Source organism: Lissotriton vulgaris, chromosome 9, assembly GCF_964263255.1.
Source record: "Lissotriton vulgaris chromosome 9, aLisVul1.2, whole genome shotgun sequence".
In the NCBI taxonomy this organism is placed as follows: domain Eukaryota; kingdom Metazoa; phylum Chordata; class Amphibia; order Caudata; family Salamandridae; genus Lissotriton; species Lissotriton vulgaris.
The window spans coordinates 1,241,052,266-1,241,071,103 of record NC_141697.1 but is presented as its reverse complement, the minus strand read 5'-3'; the positions used below and the strand labels follow the sequence as shown (position 1 = coordinate 1,241,071,103).

The 18,838-nt window shown below is 52.6% G+C and overlaps 1 protein-coding gene across 1 annotated transcript in view; it reads right to left on the bottom strand.

Annotated features, from left to right (window-relative positions):
- STAB1 (stabilin 1) overlaps window positions 1-18,838 on the bottom strand; it is a 756,575-nt gene that overhangs the window by 223,384 nt on the left and 514,353 nt on the right. The window contains exons 42-44 of the mRNA XM_086939405.1: window positions 18,437-18,516; window positions 10,136-10,261; window positions 4,545-4,618 (exon numbers count right to left, since the gene is read on the bottom strand). Coding sequence (XP_086795531.1) covers window positions 4,545-4,618; window positions 10,136-10,261; window positions 18,437-18,516 — 280 coding nt within the window. The remainder of the gene's footprint in view (window positions 1-4,544; window positions 4,619-10,135; window positions 10,262-18,436; window positions 18,517-18,838) is intronic.

Here is an 18,838-nt window from a genome sequence, read left to right as displayed (position 1 = left end):
AAGAAAACTCACAATTTAAGACGGTTTGTATTGTTCACAAGTCATTCCATGGAAACAACACTGGATATTTAACTTAAGTCTCCATCAACCACAAACCAACAAGGCACCAATGATTAACAATTAAAAGAGGGTTACTGTCCTGGGCAAATCCAGTGGGTAAAGCTCATTCCTGTGGCAGAAACCAATACCTGAATGGTTTGGAGGACTGAATAAAGGGTCACAGTTGTGCCTGATTTAGCAGGAACAAGTTCCATACCCTATGTCAACGAGCTGTGCCAGGTGAAGTAGACGGAGTGATTAGAACTGTACCAAGTAAGGGTAGAGAGACTGGGGAGTAGCTCTGCACAGATGCTTTTACTGCTGTGTGGTGACAATCGAGTGCCAGTTTTAAGGTGAGAAAGAACCACACACGGTGTCAGAGGTCAGTGCTCTGTTGTATGCGAGATCAACGGCCACAGTTGTACCTGTAGTTGTATCTGGTATGACATGAGTAATTAACGTGCGTGCAGAAAAGAGCAATGTTATGTCGGAGTATTGTGGCTACATGCTGTGCAACTGTGATCAGGAGAGCTGTGCCCAGAGTTAAATTAGGGGTGTGTGGCTTTACGCAATATTGAGTAAGAGGTGTAGAGTTGCAAATCGTGCCTGGCTGCAGTCACTGCAATCATGCCCAGGTGGATGACTGCTGAATCCTGAGGAGGTCCTGGTGGAAGTGGGTGCCAGTGGGGAGTGAGCGGTGATTTTGGGAAGGGTCACAACTGTAACTGGTGTGACAGATGTGAGGGTCACAACACAGTGTATGGTGGCAGTGGCCTAAGGAGATGATGTACTCAATGTTATTGAAGGGATTAGGACTGTGTGCTCAATGCTGTAAACAGGTCATGGCTGCCCTTGGAGTGAGGGGTGGGTGGTAACTAATGCAGGGGGCAGTGCCCGGTGTCGGGGGGGCAGGCCCGAAAGAGAGACCGCCTCTGGCCCAGGCATATCAAGGGGTTGCTCACCTCAGACACTTCTTCCTCGTTACTCCCGGAGCCCCCACATCCTCCCGGGGATAGCACAGCAGCCGCCAGCTTAAAGTCCAGCCGGTCGTTCCCAGCGTCACCGAAGAGCCTGAGAGCAGCAGACCCTTGGGCGGGCACAGGAGACCGCGAGATTATGGAATCTATCTCATCTTCGAAGCCGTCGGGCAGCAGCTCGGACCCGGCCTGTGTCATGTCCGCCGCTGCTCCCGCGCTGCCAGAAGCCCTAAGTGCGGTGCAAGTCCCGGGTAAAGCACCGTGGGAGCAGAGCAAGCCTTCCAGCAGGAACTGCCCTCACCTAGCATGACGCACGAAAGCCCCGCCCAGCAGTCACTTCCCTTTCCATGACTGCCCTTGGAGTGAGGGGTGGGTGGTAACTAATGCAGGGGGCAGTGCCCGGTGTTGGGGGGCAGGCCCGAAAGAGAGACCGCCTCTGGCCCAGCCATATCAAGGGGTTGCTCACCTCAGACACTTCTTCCTCGTTACTCCCGGAGCCCCCACATCCTCCCGGGGATAGCACAGCAGCCGCCAGCTTAAAGTCCAGCCGGTCGTTCCCAGCGTCACCGAAGAGCCTGAGAGCAGCAGACCCTTGTCTAGCAATATTTCTATGCCCACAGTGGATGCTGTGATAATACTCTGCGCTTATCAACATTGGACAAACACCCATACTTGCAAGTCTACAAGACAAGAGGTAAAATCAAGAAAATAGAAGGGGAGAACGGATACTAAATTGGAAGAGAAAGGGGTTGAACACGGGTATGGGACGTGCCACTCAGTGTTCTGTAATGAGTGGTGAGCAGAGATGGAAGCATCAGGAAGCATATACAGAAACTGCCGATCCTGCTCAAAATTCTTCTCAGATTATATTAAATTTACTCTTCGTCAATGTGATGACTGTACCAGAGATCAACTAGGTTTCCCCACTTATAGCTTCATAAAGCTTGGTAAACAAGAAATCCCCTTTGAATGTGAAAGAATAAAATACACCTGCACGGTTTACAGTGGGTCGTGCATGAGCTCGTTCATTGCTTGATTTACAAAAATAAATAAATAAGTAAGTAAGTAAGTGCAGGCGCCCAAAGTTTTTCTTAAGATTCTGTAGCTGGTGCTACAGAATTGCTCGGGTGGAAGAGCGCTAATGCTGGCTAGTCTTGATTCCACCTCATGACTCTTTCTACCACCTCCTCCACTTCTTGCCTCTTTTTTCTATTTTCTCTTTCATATGTTCTCATTTGCCACTGTTTTCCCATCTTTCTCCTTATCATCCCCTCTTCTGATTGCATCTGTTGTTCTAGGTCCAAGTGTGAAGAAAAATAAGTCACAGTGCTCAAAGAAACGAGTCCTAGTGCCTACCACCGGCAACCCCGGCACAAATTAAGCTGTAACTCGCTTCAACCTAATACAACACTGGAGTGAAATGTTCCCAGCAGGCAATCAAAGAACAGATATTCAGCCGATCTCAGCACAAACAAATAACTCCACTATCAAAATATGTTTGTCTTGCTCGGTTTTACTTCGATTATGTGCTCTTACTTCAGCTCGGATGTCCAATCGTTATGAATCCATGGCGCAGCAATCTGCCCGGCCGCCCAGGCCGCCCAGGCGTGCTCGGGGCTGCTCCAGCGAGCTGGGAGGCCGGCCTGCCTAGCAATGCTCAGACCATGACCGGCGGGAACAGCTTGATAAATGGCCAGTTTATAATGCTGTCATGCCCGTTTTGCCCTATGGGAAATGTGGGAGTCTCTCAAACCAGCTTATTACCAACCTGTGGCTGGAGCAATGATCAATCACGCTGATCAGATATGGCAAACACAGTAACTGATATAACGAAGATGTCTTACACCGCGCAGTTGAGGTGAACATGACAAATGGTTGGGGCGGGAGGAAATGACTGAACAGGAGGAGACGAACGAGATAGCGTACCTGCGCGCGAATACAAAGATCTCCGGGGACCGAAGGGCTGCGTTTGACACCCTTGAACAAACACACGCTCTGCAGATCGGTAGAGTGGCCCACGGATGCTGGAAACGGCCTGCGACAGCGGGCTACGGGAGGGTGCCTAACTCTGATCCAGGATCTTACCCGAGCCCTACACCGGGACGAAGAGGAGTCGCAGGGTAGGCCCCGCCGTAGACCCAGTTGGGGCCCACAGACAGAGAGAGGCGGAGGAGCGGAGACGCCTGGCGGAGCCTGCCTGACAGTCCCATCCGAGTGGGAGGTGAGGAATTTCGGGGCGGGAACCGCACACGGACAACGGGAGGGGGGGGGGCGGGAACCACACACGGACAGCGGGAAGAGGGGGGGGGGCGGGAACGGCACACAGACAGCGGGAAGCAGGAACGGGCACTCACCTGGACTTCTTCCGCTTGCACACATTTTCCGAAACATCGGGATCAGCTGCGGCTCGGGAGGCGGGGATCTGCTGTGGGAGGGGAGGGGGAGAGCGGAGGCCGTGTTACAACGGCATCGGGACCTGCTGCGGCTCGGGAGGCGGGGATCTGCTGTGGGAGGGGAGAGGGAGGCTGGGAGGGGAGAGGGAGGCGGGGATCTGCTGCAGTGGCGGACGGCGGGAGGGGGCGGGAGAGGACACAGGGGGCGTGAGGGGGGCGGGAGAGAACACGAACGGCGGGAGAACGGGGCCGCGGGCGGGGTTCCTCTCCTCCTGGGCTCTCCTAGATGCAGCAGGGCTCCCTCGCATCACGGGAGCCCTGCAAACCGGCTGCCAGGCTTCTTCTTTCTTCCCCCCGGGCTGCGGGGGCGGGCACTTCCGGCCAACCACTTCCGGGTCGCTGCGGGCAGCGCAGCGGCCCTTCTCCTTAGGCAGGCAGGCGGGGGCTGATTTTATCGGGCAAATGCCTGGGTGGGCACCGAAGCGGGTCGCTGCGGGCAGCGCAGCGGCCCTTCTCCTTAGACAGGCAGGCGGAGGCTGATTTTATCGGGCAAATGTCGGGTGGGCACCGAAGCTGGCGCCATGATGACAAAATAACATTAAAGCAGTGGCGGACGGCGGGAGGGGGCGGGAGAGGACACAGGGGGCGTGAGGGGGGCGGGTCAGAACACGAACGGCGGGAGAACGTGCCGGGGAAAAACACTCACGATGCCCAGGACAGCAGCAAGCACGGCCCGGCCGGAGGAGACTCGGGGGCGTTCCCGGCGTCGCGTGACGTCGGCAAAAGCCAAAGAATCTCAGGAACGCCCCCGTGTCTCCTCCGGCCATGACGGACGCCTCTCTGTTCCAATGGCTAGGCTCCATTTATGGAGCTAGCCAATGGGACGGGGGGCGTGTTCCAGAGTGCTTACTGTACTCAATAGATTTCTCTGGAGGCGGAGCCTAACGGCTCCGTCCCCCAGCGAAACCTAAAAACTACTCCGCAAAGCGGAGCAGAGATTTTTTTAACTCCACGTAATGCGGAGTGCAGAAAACTCTGCAAACTCCGTAAGAGGAGTGGAGTTCTTTGCCCAGGCTAGGAATCTACATCAATCACCTCGAGAGCAAGCAACAAATCAACCTTTTCCTTTACTTACCAGATTTGGCCCAGTTTTGGTGCATTCAGCATAAGCGTGGCAGCCTCCGTTCCCCTCCTGGCAGCCATCGATTTCTGAGAAGAAAAGGAGTTCATTCAGTCTGCGCTCAGTACATGTATAAAAGCTGCATAAGGACCTTGTAGAGGACAAACGTAGGCCAAGACTGGCTATGGCCCGCCAGTGTGAAGCGATGCAACACAAAGCAGAGTCCTGCATTGACTTCCAGCACTGAAAATAGGGCCCCTGAGTGCAGAAGGAGTTTTTACTGGAAAGATGCCCTTTTCTCAGGGTAACAATTGCTCCGCGCTGATTTGCGTCAAATAGGGAAGGGAGGAAATCAGCATAAACATCTGTGGGTTTTGATGTAAAGCCTGTTCTACTAAGATAGTCAAACTGCCCTTTGCATCCAAAATGAACTCCTTCTTAAGGTAGGTGTAAACAAGGAGAAATGTCATTTCCCAACAAACAAAAAAGATGCATTACATGCATGCTGCAGTGTTCAGCACATATCCAAGGTGTGGGACCCCTCTGTGTTTGTCTAGTAGTGGAATGTAAACTGTTAGGGTAAGCTGCTAGTACAAAGCCTAAGCTAGACTGTGCACTCTGAGCACTGGACCACGGTGCCAGGCTGTGCACTCTGACCTCTACACCCTTGGGCTAGACTGTGCACTCTTACCCCTACACCACAGTGCTAGACTGTGCACTCTGGCCTCTGCACCCTGGTGCTAGGATGTGCACTCTGATCTTTACACCCTTGGGCTAGACTGTGCACTCTGACCCCTACACCCTTGGGCTTGACCGTGCACTCTGGCCTCTGCACCCTGGTGCTAGGCTGTGCACTCTGATCTCTGCACCCTGGTGCTAGACTGTCCACTCTGACCTCTGCACCCTGGTGCTAGACTGTGCACTCTGATCTCTGCACCCGGGTGCTAGGCTGTGCACTCTAACCTCTGCACCACGATGCTAGATAGTGCACTCTGACCTCTGCACCCAGGAGCTAGACTGCACACTCTGACCTCTGCACCCAGGAGCTAGACTGCACACTCTGACCTCTGCACCCAGGAGCTAGACTGTGCACTCTGACCTCTACACCCAGGAGCTAGACTGCACACTCTGACCTCTGCACCCAGGAGCTAGACTGTGCACTCTGACCTCTACACCCAGGAGCTAGACTGGGCACTCTGACCTCTACACCCAGGAGCTAGACTGCACACTCTGACCTCTGCACCCATGAGCTAGACTGTGCACTCTGACCTCTACACCCAGGAGCTAGACTGCGCACTCTGACCTCTACACCCAGGAGCTAGACTGCGCACTCTGACCTCTGCACCCAGGAGCTAGACTGTGCACTCTGACCTCTACACCCAGGAGCTAGACTGCGCACTCTGACCTCTGCACCCAGGAGCTAGACTGCGCACTCTGACCTCTGCACCCTGGTGCTAGGCTGTGCACTCTGATCTCTGCACCCTGGTGCTAGGCTGTGCTCTCTGATCTCTGCACCCTGGTGCTAGACTGTCCACTCTGACCTCTGCACCCTGGTGCTAGACTGTGCACTCTGATCTCTGCACCCGGGTGCTAGGCTGTGCACTCTAACCTCTGCACCACGATGCTAGATAGTGCACTCTGACCTCTGCACCCAGGAGCTAGACTGCACACTCTGACCTCTGCACCCAGGAGCTAGACTGTGCACTCTGACCTCTACACCCAGGAGCTAGACTGCACACTCTGACCTCTGCACCCAGGAGCTAGACTGAGCACTCTGACCTCTGCACCCAGGAGCTAGACTGTGCACTCTGACCTCTACACCCAGGAGCTAGACTGCGCACTCTGACCTCTGCACCCAGGAGCTAGACTGTGCACTCTGACCTCTACACCCAGGAGCTAGACTGCGCACTCTGACCTCTGCACCCAGGAGCTAGACTGCACACTCTGACCTCTGCACCCAGGAGCTAGACTGTGCACTCTGACCTCTGCACCCAGGAGCTAGACTGTGCACTCTGACCTCTACACCCAGGAGCTAGACTGCGCACTCTGACCTCTGCACCCAGGAGCTAGACTGCACACTCTGACCTCTGCACCCAGGAGCTAGACTGCACACTCTGACCTCTGCACCCAGGAGCTAGACTGTGCACTCTGACCTCTGCACCCAGGAGCTAGACTGTGCACTCTGACCTCTGCACCCAGGAGCTAGACTGTGCACTCTGACCTCTACACCCAGGAGCTAGACTGTGCACTCTGACCTCTGCACCCAGGAGCTAGACTGCACACTCTGACCTCTGCACCCAGGAGCTAGACTGCGCACTCTGACCTCTGCACCCAGGAGCTAGACTGTGCACTCTGACCTCTGCACCCAGGAGCTAGACTGTGCACTCTGACCTCTACACCCAGGAGCTAGACTGCGCACTCTGACCTCTGCACCCAGGAGCTAGACTGTGCACTCTGACCTCTGCACCCAGGAGCTAGACTGTGCACTCTGACCTCTACACCCAGGAGCTAGACTGTGCACTCTGACCTCTGCACCCAGGAGCTAGACTGCACACTCTGACCTCTGCACCCAGGAGCTAGACTGCACACTCTGACCTCTGCACCCAGGAGCTAGACTGTGCACTCTGACCTCTACACCCAGGAGCTAGACTGTGCACTCGGACCTCTGCACCCAGGAGCTAGACTGCACACTCTGACCTCTGCACCCAGGAGCTAGACTGCACACTCTGACCTCTGCACCCAGGAGCTAGACTGAGCACTCTGACCTCTGCACCCAGGAGCTAGACTGTGCACTCTGACCTCTACACCCAGGAGCTAGACTGCACACTCTGACCTCTGCACCCAGGAGCTAGACTGCGCACTCTGACCTCTACACCCAGGAGCTAGACTGCGCACTCTGACCTCTGCACCCAGGAGCTAGACTGTGCACTCTGACCTCTACACCCAGGAGCTAGACTGCGCACTCTGACCTCTGCACCCAGGAGCTAGACTGCGCACTCTGACCTCTGCACCCTGGTGCTAGACTGTGCACTCGGACCTCTGCACCCAGGAGCTAGACTGCACACTCTGACCTCTGCACCCAGGAGCTAGACTGCACACTCTGACCTCTGCACCCAGGAGCTAGACTGCGCACTCTGACCTCTGCCCTGCAGTGAAGTGCAGGAGGACTTCCCACAATCTGCTGTCCTTGGGCTGGGCTCGGCATTGTGTGTGTGTGTGTACCCCCCCCCCCTCCCGTGCAGGAGACCTGGGCTTCCAAGGGCACCTTCTCCTCTTGGAGTAGTAGAAACGGCTCTCTCCTGCCTGTATCCCATCCACCAATATCGTAGTCAGGCCCTCGGGGCCCGATTCACAGAACTAACTTAGGACAAAATCCTAAACTTACTACTTCTGGTATTCACAGAAGGTCATTAGTAGTCTTAAATTAGGATGGTGTCTTATGTTAAGATTTATTCTTAAATTAGAATTTTGACTTACATTAGGATTTTGTCTTAAATTAGGATTTTGTCTTATGTTAGGATTTATTCTTAAATTAGAATTTTGACTTAAATTAGGATTTTGTCTTAAATTACGATTTTGTCTTATGTTAGGATTTATTCTTAAATTAGGATTTTGACTTAAATTAGGATTTTGTCTTAAATTAGGATTTTGTCTTATGTTAGGATTTATTCTTAAATTAGGATTTTGTCTTAAGTTAGGATTTATTCTTAAATTAGGATTTTGTCCTAAATTAGGATTTTGCCTTAAATTAGGATTTTGTTAAACTTAAATTTAAGACAAATTTACAAAATCCTAATTTAAGACAAAATCCTAATTTAAGACTACTAAATGCCTTCTGTGAATATCAAAAGTAGCAAGTTTAGGATTTTGTCGTAAGTTAGTTCTGTGAATCAGGCCCACTATCTGGAAGCAGAAGGCTCCCATATGTTGTATACAGCCTTCATTCCATAGGGTCAGAGATAATCCAAACGTATGAGAGGCCTGGATTTTGACCTGAAGACCAAGGTGACATCTGCATGTACGTATTTTTCAAACTGCTGGTGGACGCAGAGCCCATTCTTATCTTAAGATTACGATGACAGTTTGCCTGAGTCAAACAGGGACTTAGAGGCTCACAGGAACTAAACTGTTCCTGCTGAGTGCTGTTACCGTATCACTGACATAATATCGAATTCACAAATATAGAATTACCAAAATATCGAAGAAAAAATATAGAATGCAAAAATATCGAATTACTATCTACAAAAAGGTAAGTACAAAAATATTTTATCAAAAATATAGTTTTAAAAAATATAGTTAGTCAAAATACCAAATTTTAAAAATGTCTTAAAAGTAATTTAAAATTTATGAAATAATAAATATAACATTTACTATTCCCACTCCACAGAGTGCAACAGTAGGGAAAGCGTTGGATAGCGTAGGGGTAAAAATTACTATTCCCACTCCAGAAAGTGCAACAGTAGGGAAAGCGTTGGATAGCGTAGGGGTAAAAATTACTATTCTCACTCCAGTGAGTGCAACAGTAGGGAAAGCGGTGGATAGCCTAGGGGTAAAAATTACTATTCCCACTCCACAGAGTGCAGCAGTAGGGAAAGCGTTGGATAGCGGGAGGAGTTAAAATTACTATTCCCACTTCAGAGAGTGCAACAGTAGGGAAAGCGTTGGATAGCGGGAGGAGTTAAAATTACTATTCCCACTCCACAGAGTGCAACAGTAGGGAAAGCGTTGGATAGCGGGAGGAGTTAAAATTACTATTCCCACTCCAGAGATTGCAACAGTAGGGAAAGCGTTGGATAGCGTAGGGGTAAAAATTATTATTCTCACTCCAGAGAGTGCAACAGTAGGAAAAGAGTTGGATAGCGTAGGGGTAAAAATTACTATTCGATATTAAATTACTTACCTTCAATTCGATATTTTTCACCACTATATTCTGTCCATTCGATATTTTGTCTATTCTTTATTTTGACTTCGATATTTTGTCTTGTTACCATTACTAGATCGTATGCCCCTGTGCTCTGCGGCACGATCTGCACCATAGCTGGCACCTCAGGGACCACATACGGGCACCTACATAAGGAAGAGATGGAATATCCTACACTTCTGGGCAGCAGTGTGAAGCTCGGGACCACAACTCATCGCCACGGGTTCCTTCCGAGGGCAGTTTCCACTACATTGTCCCTGGTCTACGGGCAGCAGGAGGCCAGTCCTGGCTGACCGAGGTCACTCCAGGGTTACTATCACAAGAGGGATAGCCTTGCTGTTGAGGCCACAACGGGTGAATGTGCTCCCAGCATTGACCCCAAGAACCAAATCCAAATAACTGACTAACCAAGCCACCACTCAAAATGTTAGTGCAAGTTTCACTATACTAATTCAACACTAATCCTCTATGGGTCCCGGAGTAGCGTGCTACTAGTAAAAAAAAACACTTTGACGCCTCGTCAGGGGTAGTAAGCGCTATATAAATGCAATTACAATACAATACAATACAATACGAGGATGAAGGAAGCCCTCTTGACAGGTAAGGATGTGACGAGCTTTAACCCCTGTGAGGTCATCGCCTTTGATCACTATGAAGTCTCTCACCATTGAAGAAAGGGACTCACCCAGGCACAGGATCCCGTCTCCGGAGTAGCCCTCCCGGCACGTGCAGATCCGCTCGCCCACGGCCACTCGCGTGCAGTTTGCATTCGCGGAGCAGCCGCTGTTAATAGGACTGCACGGATCGAACTCTGCAATACCAGAAAACACAAAGGGAAATCAACACGTGATGCAAGAGTTAGTGATTTATTGAAAATCTTTGTTATGAAAAAGATGCAAAGACTCACAAAGGCCTCAGACACGTTTGCTGATGTAGTCACCTCTCTCAAAGCACAATAGTGATTTGTAAATACCAAATGCAATGTCACACTATATACACTGTTATAAAGTATCTATGCTAGAGAGCTGTTCATGTTAAAACATTTAACCTCATAGGACCGCAGTGACACAACATCGATGGAAAGACACGTGTGGCAGGATGCTTCTAAATCTGGATTCCTCACCCTGTGACTCTCCCACACTGAATCCAGGAACTCTTTTGCAATAGCTCTTACTCACCAACAGGTGGCGCCACTAACCTCCGTCACCCTTCTGTACATGATGACACAGACGCACATGTAGGCATCACCCCTGCGTGCTGATGTGAGTTCCTCTCCAGGGAAGTCACTCCCCCAAGACGACAGTTAAAACCGAATCACACTGGTTGAAAGTCGATGTCAAAGACCCGCATGACGTCTGCCTTTGGTGTAAATGTAAATGTGTTTTGTACTTGTATAGCGCACAGCTACCCGCAGTGGGTTTCCCGGCGCTTGTACGAATACCGCAAGGGAACCCTTCCTGGCTTTCCCTGTGAAGTGTCCACTCCTGGGCACCCCCATGGTGCAGACCAGGCATCCCTCGCGTTGTGGGGGCCGTTGTGGAGACTAAGCAAGCTATTGCCCAGAGTTGCAGCGTGGAACCCATGATCAGAATAGGCACTGAGGCGAGAATATCCGGTCAGGGGAATTAATGAGCCCGAGACCCGCCGGGGCAGGAATCGAACCCTGGTCCCAGGCCTGAGCTCTGCATCAAGGTCTGCCTGCTCTAACCATGTTATGTTATGTTATGTTAGGGGGGTTCTTTTAGAGCGCACTGACACCGTGAGTTTCCTGGCGCTGATTGGGATTTCAGTGAGATAGCAGATAGAGATTAGCCAGATTGGGGGAAAAGCCAAGTTTTGAGAGATTTACGAAAAAGAATAAGAGAGTTAGCAGATTTAAGAGAAAGGGGAAAAGAATTCCAGAGTGTGGGGGCAAGATGTGAGAAACTCCGACCTCCAACCCTCGCAAGTTTGAAAGAAGGAATGGCAAGGAGATGAAGATGGGAAGATCTGAGATTGCGAGAGGGGCGATATGGGGTAATGAGGGATTTAAGGAACCTAGGAGAGGGGCCGGTCAGGGATTTAAATACTATGCAGCCGATCTTGAAGGCTGCCCTGAGATTGACCGGGAGCCAGTGCAGTTTGGCAAGGAGAGGCTTGGCCGACTGCCATTTAGGAGTCCTGAAGACCAGCCGTGCCGCTTGGTTCTGAGTGATCTGCAGCCTGTAGAGCAGGGTTTTGGGCAGACCGTGATATAAAGAGTTGGAAAAGTCCAAGCGGGAAAGGACCAAGGCCATGGTGACCTGAAGCAGAACTTCGGGGGACAGAAGATAGGCGACCTTCCTGATCCTGCGAAGCTGATGCATACAGGAGGAGACCACCGCCCCCACCTGGGCTTTGAGTGAGAGTTCGGAGTCAATAATAACTCCCAAACTCTTTACAGATGCCACAGGGGCGGGAGGGGGGCCAAACCCTGTGGGCCAGAAGTGAGGACCCCAATGGATGGAGCTCTTGCCTGGAAGAAGGAGCTCCGTCTTTCCAGGATTTAGTTTGAGCTGATTTTGACTCATCCAGAGGAGAATGTAAGACATGACAGCATGAAAGTTAGAAACAGCAGAAGGGGTGGAGAGAGGAAAGATGAGTTGTAGGTCGTCAGAGTAGTTAAAGACGGTGACGTCCCACTGCCTCAGAGAAAGAAGAAGAGGGCGAAGATAAAGATTGAAAAGAAGGGGGGACAGAGAGGAGCCTTGAGGGACACCGCAGGTGGAAGATACCTTGGGTCCACGGAAGGGGCCCAAACTGACCGACTGAGACCTGCCAGACAGAAAGGAGTGGACCCAGGCCAACGCCGGGCCCTGGAGGCCGGCTTGTTCGACAAGGCGGATGAGGATGTTGTGGTCCACCGTGTCGAACGCGGCCGACAGATCTAGTAATACCAGGGCCTGGGGGGTGCCCCTGTCCGCGTTGCCTCTCAGAGTGTCGAGCACAGCCAAAATGACTGCCTCCGTGGAGTGGCCGGGCCTGAAGCCGGCCTGGTTACCCTCCAGGAAGTTCGAGCTTTCGACAAACTGTGAGAGGCTAGCCATTGAGCCACACTTCACACCAAACGTGATGCCAAGTCCTGTGTCAAAGGCTCAGTGATGGTTACGGATGCAGTCAAGAGTGGGAGGCCAGTCGATGCAGCTGAACATAAGCCCAAGGGGGCTGATTCACAGAACTAATCTGAGATAAAATCCTAACTTTACGACTTTCGGTATTCACAAAAGGCATTTAGGAATCCTAACTTTACTACTACTAAATGCCTTCTATGAATACCAAAAGTAGTAAGTTTAGGATTTTATCTCAGATTAGTAGTAGTAAAGTTAGGAGTCCTAACTTTACTACTAGTTTGGGATGTTATCTCAGATTAGTTCTGTGAATCGGCCCCAAGATTGGTCCAGGTTCAACTAGAGGGGTCATTCCCGTTCCTGCGGCCAATCCTTGGGTAAGTCCAGGACGAGGTTGAAGAAAAGAAAAGTTAGATGGAAAACATAAAACGTCTTGCTGATGTCTCTTGCTTCAAAGAGAGGTTTCACAGCTCGTGTGCAAAGAAGCTAACATCCAACTTGGATCATAGACGGTTCCTGAGCCAAAGTTCCTGGGTCATCGTCAACACCGCAAAAGATTGCGGCCTTCAAGGAGGCTACCCTGCTACTTTTCAAGATAGTTCCGGGATGCTTCTGGCATGACTTCATGCCGCATACATCCATCAGTCTTCCAGATCCTGGAGCCTAGCCTAGCTCGACCTCAGTCGTTCTGCCCTGATCCCGTGCCACAGGCCCCCCCTCTTTCCATATCAGCCCCAGTGTCAGAGCCTGTTCCGGCGGCAGCTCGAGAGCCGGCATCAGCCAGGGCGAATCCCATGTGTGCCGGCCAATGACCATGGCACGGCCTCAGGGCCAGGGTGGCTGTCCTCCTGCACCTGTGCTTGCAGACAGTACTTCTGGAGGATGGAAGCCCTCCTTGGGTCTGACTGATGCAATTCAAGGCTTGCAGCATCTTCCCCACAAGGAACAAGAGGAGATGCCTGACCCCCACCTCATTAAACACGTGCTGGCTTCTAGCGTGAGCTCCAAAACGCCAGTGGATTCGAGGCTGCACCAGTCACGGAACTGAACTAGCCCTTAGAGCTCCCCACGGAGGAGCGTGCCTCGCTTGCCGTGGTAATATACAGAGCCACAACGTGTTAGATTTACAGTTGCGTACAGTGGAAACTAAGGCTAACCTTCTAATGAAGATTCTGCAACATCCACTTCGGAGCCCTTACTGCCATTCAATGATGCCATGAGTGACTCCCTCATGGCAGCCGGGTCAACGCCTTGCACAGCTCTGCTGGGGAGTCGTCCTACTGTGACATTTTCGCGCAGTATCCTACTGTGGAAAGTCTTATATTCAGGGCTCTATGATGGACAGAAAATTGAAGAAGAAAAGAGTCTCCTGCTCAACTCGCACGGTGCTTTCCTCGCTGAATGCTGAATGGCTCTTGAATTGACTCACTCATGCCTTCAGGGACATGCCAAGGCAGATTTTGCCCGCTCCGCCCAAGGAATTCTGGGATGTCTTTGCCCAGATGGTACAGAATGGCCAGGATGTGACAAAGTAAATTTTTCATTCTGGGCTTGACACTACAGATTCTGTTTCTCAGGCTACGGGCACCAGTGTTGTCACTCAATGTTACTCCTGGATGCCCTTTCATCAGGGCTTCCCTGGGCGATCAAACTTCACTAATAGACATGCCCTTCGATGGCGCCAGGCTACGTGAGGAGATGGTAGACTTGGAGCTACAACACATAAAAGACAGCAGAGCTATGGCTCACTATCGGTGGCCATATTCCACCGCATGCCGAAGCCACCAGCAGTTTGGGAAGGTCTGAGGTTTGGAGCCAGTTTTGGCTGGAGAGAGTAAACTTGCAGAGGGGCACCTTTAGCGCCTTGAGACCCTCACGGGTGAGTAGTGTGCTTCACAAACCCTTGATTGATTGATTGATTGATTGATTGAACCACCAGAACACCCAGCACCTCCACGAGCGGATCAGACCGCTGGGTCGGCGCTGTTCAATCTCCATGCGTGGAGGTACACTGGAGGTTCTCCTCAAGAGCAAACAAGACTAGAGGGCAAGCGATCAGGCAGAGGAGATCAGAGAAGCATTCTGTTCTGGCCCAGTCCGGGGCTACCAGAATGACTTGAGCCTGGTCCATTCCAACCTTCCTCAGACCTCGGGGCAGGCAGGTGTACAGGAGACCGGAGTCACAATTCAGGTGGATGCATCTCGCAGAGTCTCTTCTGGCAGGACCTCAGATGATGCACAGTGGTCATGATACTGTGTGTTCTCTGTGGTGCTGAACGATCCAGACAGGGCTCACCCCACCAAGTGCAGACACCTTCAGTCATCTTCGCAATCCATGCTGCCCCTGATGGTCTACTGAGCTCGTTAACTACGGCCTTCAGCGCACCTGCCAAACGGTTGACCGCCAGGGGGATCTTCTGTGAGTCCCACAAGTTGCAGAGTCGGGCGCCTCTTGGCACAGGATCCATGACCCTGGACCATTCTGCTTGTTGCGGGACCATATGGCGGTTGTGTTGCCTGTCACAACCTGAATCAGGCCCCATTTTGAGGATGGAAGGCAGGTCTTCAGAATGAACTGAGTGGTGCGAGGTTCAAGCAGGTGCCTCTGTTCTGCTGTGGACAAAGATCCCTGATTTTCATCTCTCTCTGATAGCCAGCTCTATCCGTGAATAATGCATCTAAGACTAATGTGGGCTCTGGGCGGGGTAAGGAGAACGGTCTGCCTAAGTTCAGGCTGTGGTCCGATAACCACCACTGGAAGTCCCAGCCTGTCTCCTCTGGAATATTGGAATATGGATGTTGTCCAACAGGTAGTGTGAGTACTCAGCCTTTGCTAAGGCAAGGATTGGGTGGGTGGGATTGGATGGGAGGGTATTGGCTGGGGGTGGAATTGGCTGGAGGGTATTGGCTGGTGGGCATTGGCTGGGGGCATTGGCGCGGGGGGGTTGGCTGGGGAGGAATGGCTTGGGGAATGGCTGGGGTGGAATGGTTTGGGGGATGGCTGGGGGAATGGCTGGGGGTAATGGCTGGGGTGGAATGGTTTGGGGAATGGCTGGGGGGAACGGCTGGGGGTAATGGCTGGAGGGAATGGGTGGTGGGAATGGCTGGTGGAATGACTGGGGGATGGTTGGGGTAATTGATGGGGAATGGCTGGAGAGGATTGGCTGGGAGGGGAGTGGCTGTAGGGAATGGGCAGGGGTTAATGTCTGGGGGGATGACTGGGGGAAGGCTGGAGGGGGATTGGCTGGAGGGGATTGGCTGGAGGGGATCCAGACCCAATGACTTGTCTCTGCAGTGAAGTGACAGCGTTGTGCAGGGCATCTCTTTGGATCTCTACGAACTGCGGGCGATGAGACTGGGCACAAGCGAAAACCTGCTCCAGGGTCTATGGGGACAAATGTTGAGTCCTTGATCTCGACAATAGGATGAGGGGTGTGGACACCTTACATAAATCTTTTGGGGACCTTGATCGACGACGAGAAGGAGCATTTCATTCTTTTATTAAACTGCACTGGGATACAGGAAAGTTTAAGATGGTGTGAACTACCGCTCGCTGCACAGGTGAGCCACAGTGGAGTGAATATGGGAGTCAGTGAAAAATGTATTTAAAAATAAGTAAATGCACAGATAAATCACTTCAAGTTGAGGCATAAAGAGGGTATGCTTTCTAAGCACTGTCTCACCCCTAAGCACCGCCTAACCCCTACAGCTCCTCTTCACTGAGGGTAATCTGTGCAGTGGGTACTATTCTGAGCACCGTCTCACCCCTAGGCACGTCTCACCGTTAGGCACCGTCTCACTTCTAGGCACCATCTCACCCCTAGGCACCGTCTCACCCCTAGTTACCGTCTCACCCCTATAGCTCCTCTTCACTCAGGCTCACCTGTGCAGTGGGTGGTATTCTGAGCACCGTCTCACCCCTTGGCACGTCTCACCGCTAGGCACCGTCTTACTTCTAGGTACCATCTCACCCCTAGGCACCGTCTCACCCCTAGTTACCGTCTCACCCCTATAGCTCCTCTTCACTCAGGCTCACCTGAGCAGTGGGTGGTATTCTGAGCACTGTCTCACCCCTAGGCACCGTCTCACCCCTAGGCACGTCTCACCCGTAGGCACTGTCTCACCCATATAGCTCCTCTTCACTGAGGGTCACCTGTGCAGTGGGTGGTATTCGGGGAACATCTCATCCCTAGTAAATGTCTCACCCCTAGGCTCCGTCTCACCCGTCTCACCCCTAGGTACCGTCTCACCCCTTGGCACCGTTTCACCCCTTGGCACCGTCTCAGCCCTAAAGCTTCTCTTCACTCAAGCTCACCAGTGCAGGGGGTGGTATTCGGGGCACATCTCATCCCTAGGAACTGTCTCACCCCTAGGCACCGTCTCACCCCTATAGCTCCTCTCCACTGTGGGTCACCTGTGCAGTGGGTGATATTCTGAGCAACGTCTCACCCCTAGGCACTGTCTCACCCTCAGGCACCGTCTCACCCCTATAGCTCCTCTCCACTGTGGGTCACCTGTGCAGTGGGTGGTATTCGGGGCATGTCACACCCCTAGGCTCGGTCTCGCCCCCAGGCATGTCTCATCCCTAGAAACTGTCTCACCCCTAGGGACCGTCTCACCCCCAGGCACCGTCTCACCCCTATAGCTCCTCTTCACTGAGGGTCACCTGTGCAGTGGCTGGTATTCTGAGCACCGTCTCACCCCTAGGCATGTCTCACCCCAAGGCACCGTCTCACACCTAGGCACCATCTCACCCCTAGGCACCGTCTCACCCCTATAGCTCTTCTTCACTCCAGCTCACTTGTGCAGTGGGTGGTATTCTGAGCACCGTCTCACCCATAGGCACCGTCACACCCCTAGGCTCCGTCTCACCCCTAGGCACAGTCACACCCCTAGGCTCCGTCTCACCCATAGGCTCAATTTCACCCCTTGGCTCCGTCTCACACCTAGGCTCCGTCACACCCCTAGGCTCCGTCTCACCCCTAGGCACCATCACACCCCTAGCCTCCGTCTCACCCCATGGCTCCGTCTCACCCCTAGGCACCGCCACACCCCTAGGCTCCGTTTCACCCCTAGGCACCGTCTCACCCGTAGGCACCATCTCACCCTTATAGCTCCTCTTCACTCTGGCTCACCTGTGCAGTGGGTGGTATTCAGAGCACCGTCTCACTCCTAGGCATGTCACACCCCTGGGCACCATCTCACCCCCAGGCACTATCCCACCCCCAGGCACCGTCTCACCCCTAGGCACCATCTCACCCCTAGGCACCGTCTCACCCCAAGGCACCATCTCACCCCCAGGCACCATCCCACCCCAAGGCACTGTCTCACACCTAGGCACCATCTCACCCCTAGGCACCGTCTCACCCCTATAGCTCTTCTTCACTCCAGCTCACTTGTGCAGTGGGTGGTATTCTGAGCACCGTCTCACCCATAGGCACCGTCACACCCCTAGGCTCCGTCTCACCCCTAGGCACAGTCACACCCCTAGGCTCCGTCTCACCCATAGGCTCAATTTCACCCCTAGGCTCCGTCTCACACCTAGGCTCCGTCACACCCCTAGGCACCATCTCACCCCCAGGCACCATCCCACCCCCAGGCACTGTCTCACCCCTAGGTACCGTCTCATCCCTATAGCTCCTCTTCACTCAGACTCACCTGTGCAGCGGGTGGTATTTGGAGCATGTCTCACCCCTAGGCACTGTCTCACCCTTAGGCACCAGCTCACCCCTAGAAATCGGCTCACCCCTAGGCACCATCTGACCCCCAGGCACCATCTCACCCCTAGGCACCGTCTTACCCCTCGGTACCGTCTCACCCCCAGGCATCGTCTCACCCCTAGGCACCGTCTCACCCCTAGGCACGTTTCACGCCTCTAGCTCCTCTTCACTCAGGCTCACCTGTGCAGTGGGTCCCATTCCCTCTGTATCCAGCGGAGCAGTTACACGTGGGCTCAGAATCAGCAGGTCCTGGAAGACAACTGAGACAAGAGTGAGAGCTGAAGGACCCTCTCAAGCAGATCACCCGATTGGCCCGAAGGAAGCTAGGGGCTCCCCTGACATCCTGGGGTCAATCACCAAACGACCCCAAACAGAGAGCACTTTTCATGTCATTGGTGCCTTTAATAAATACTTTATTTTACAAACACCATTGTTAGTTATCATCTGTTGCCATTCTTGACACAACACAAGACTTAGCAAACCATAATAGTAAATCAGACAGCTGCAGGCAACCAAGCACTGCATTTTGATTGGCTCCTAGAGGGCCAATACCTAACCAGGATATTCATATTGAGGGCTCAG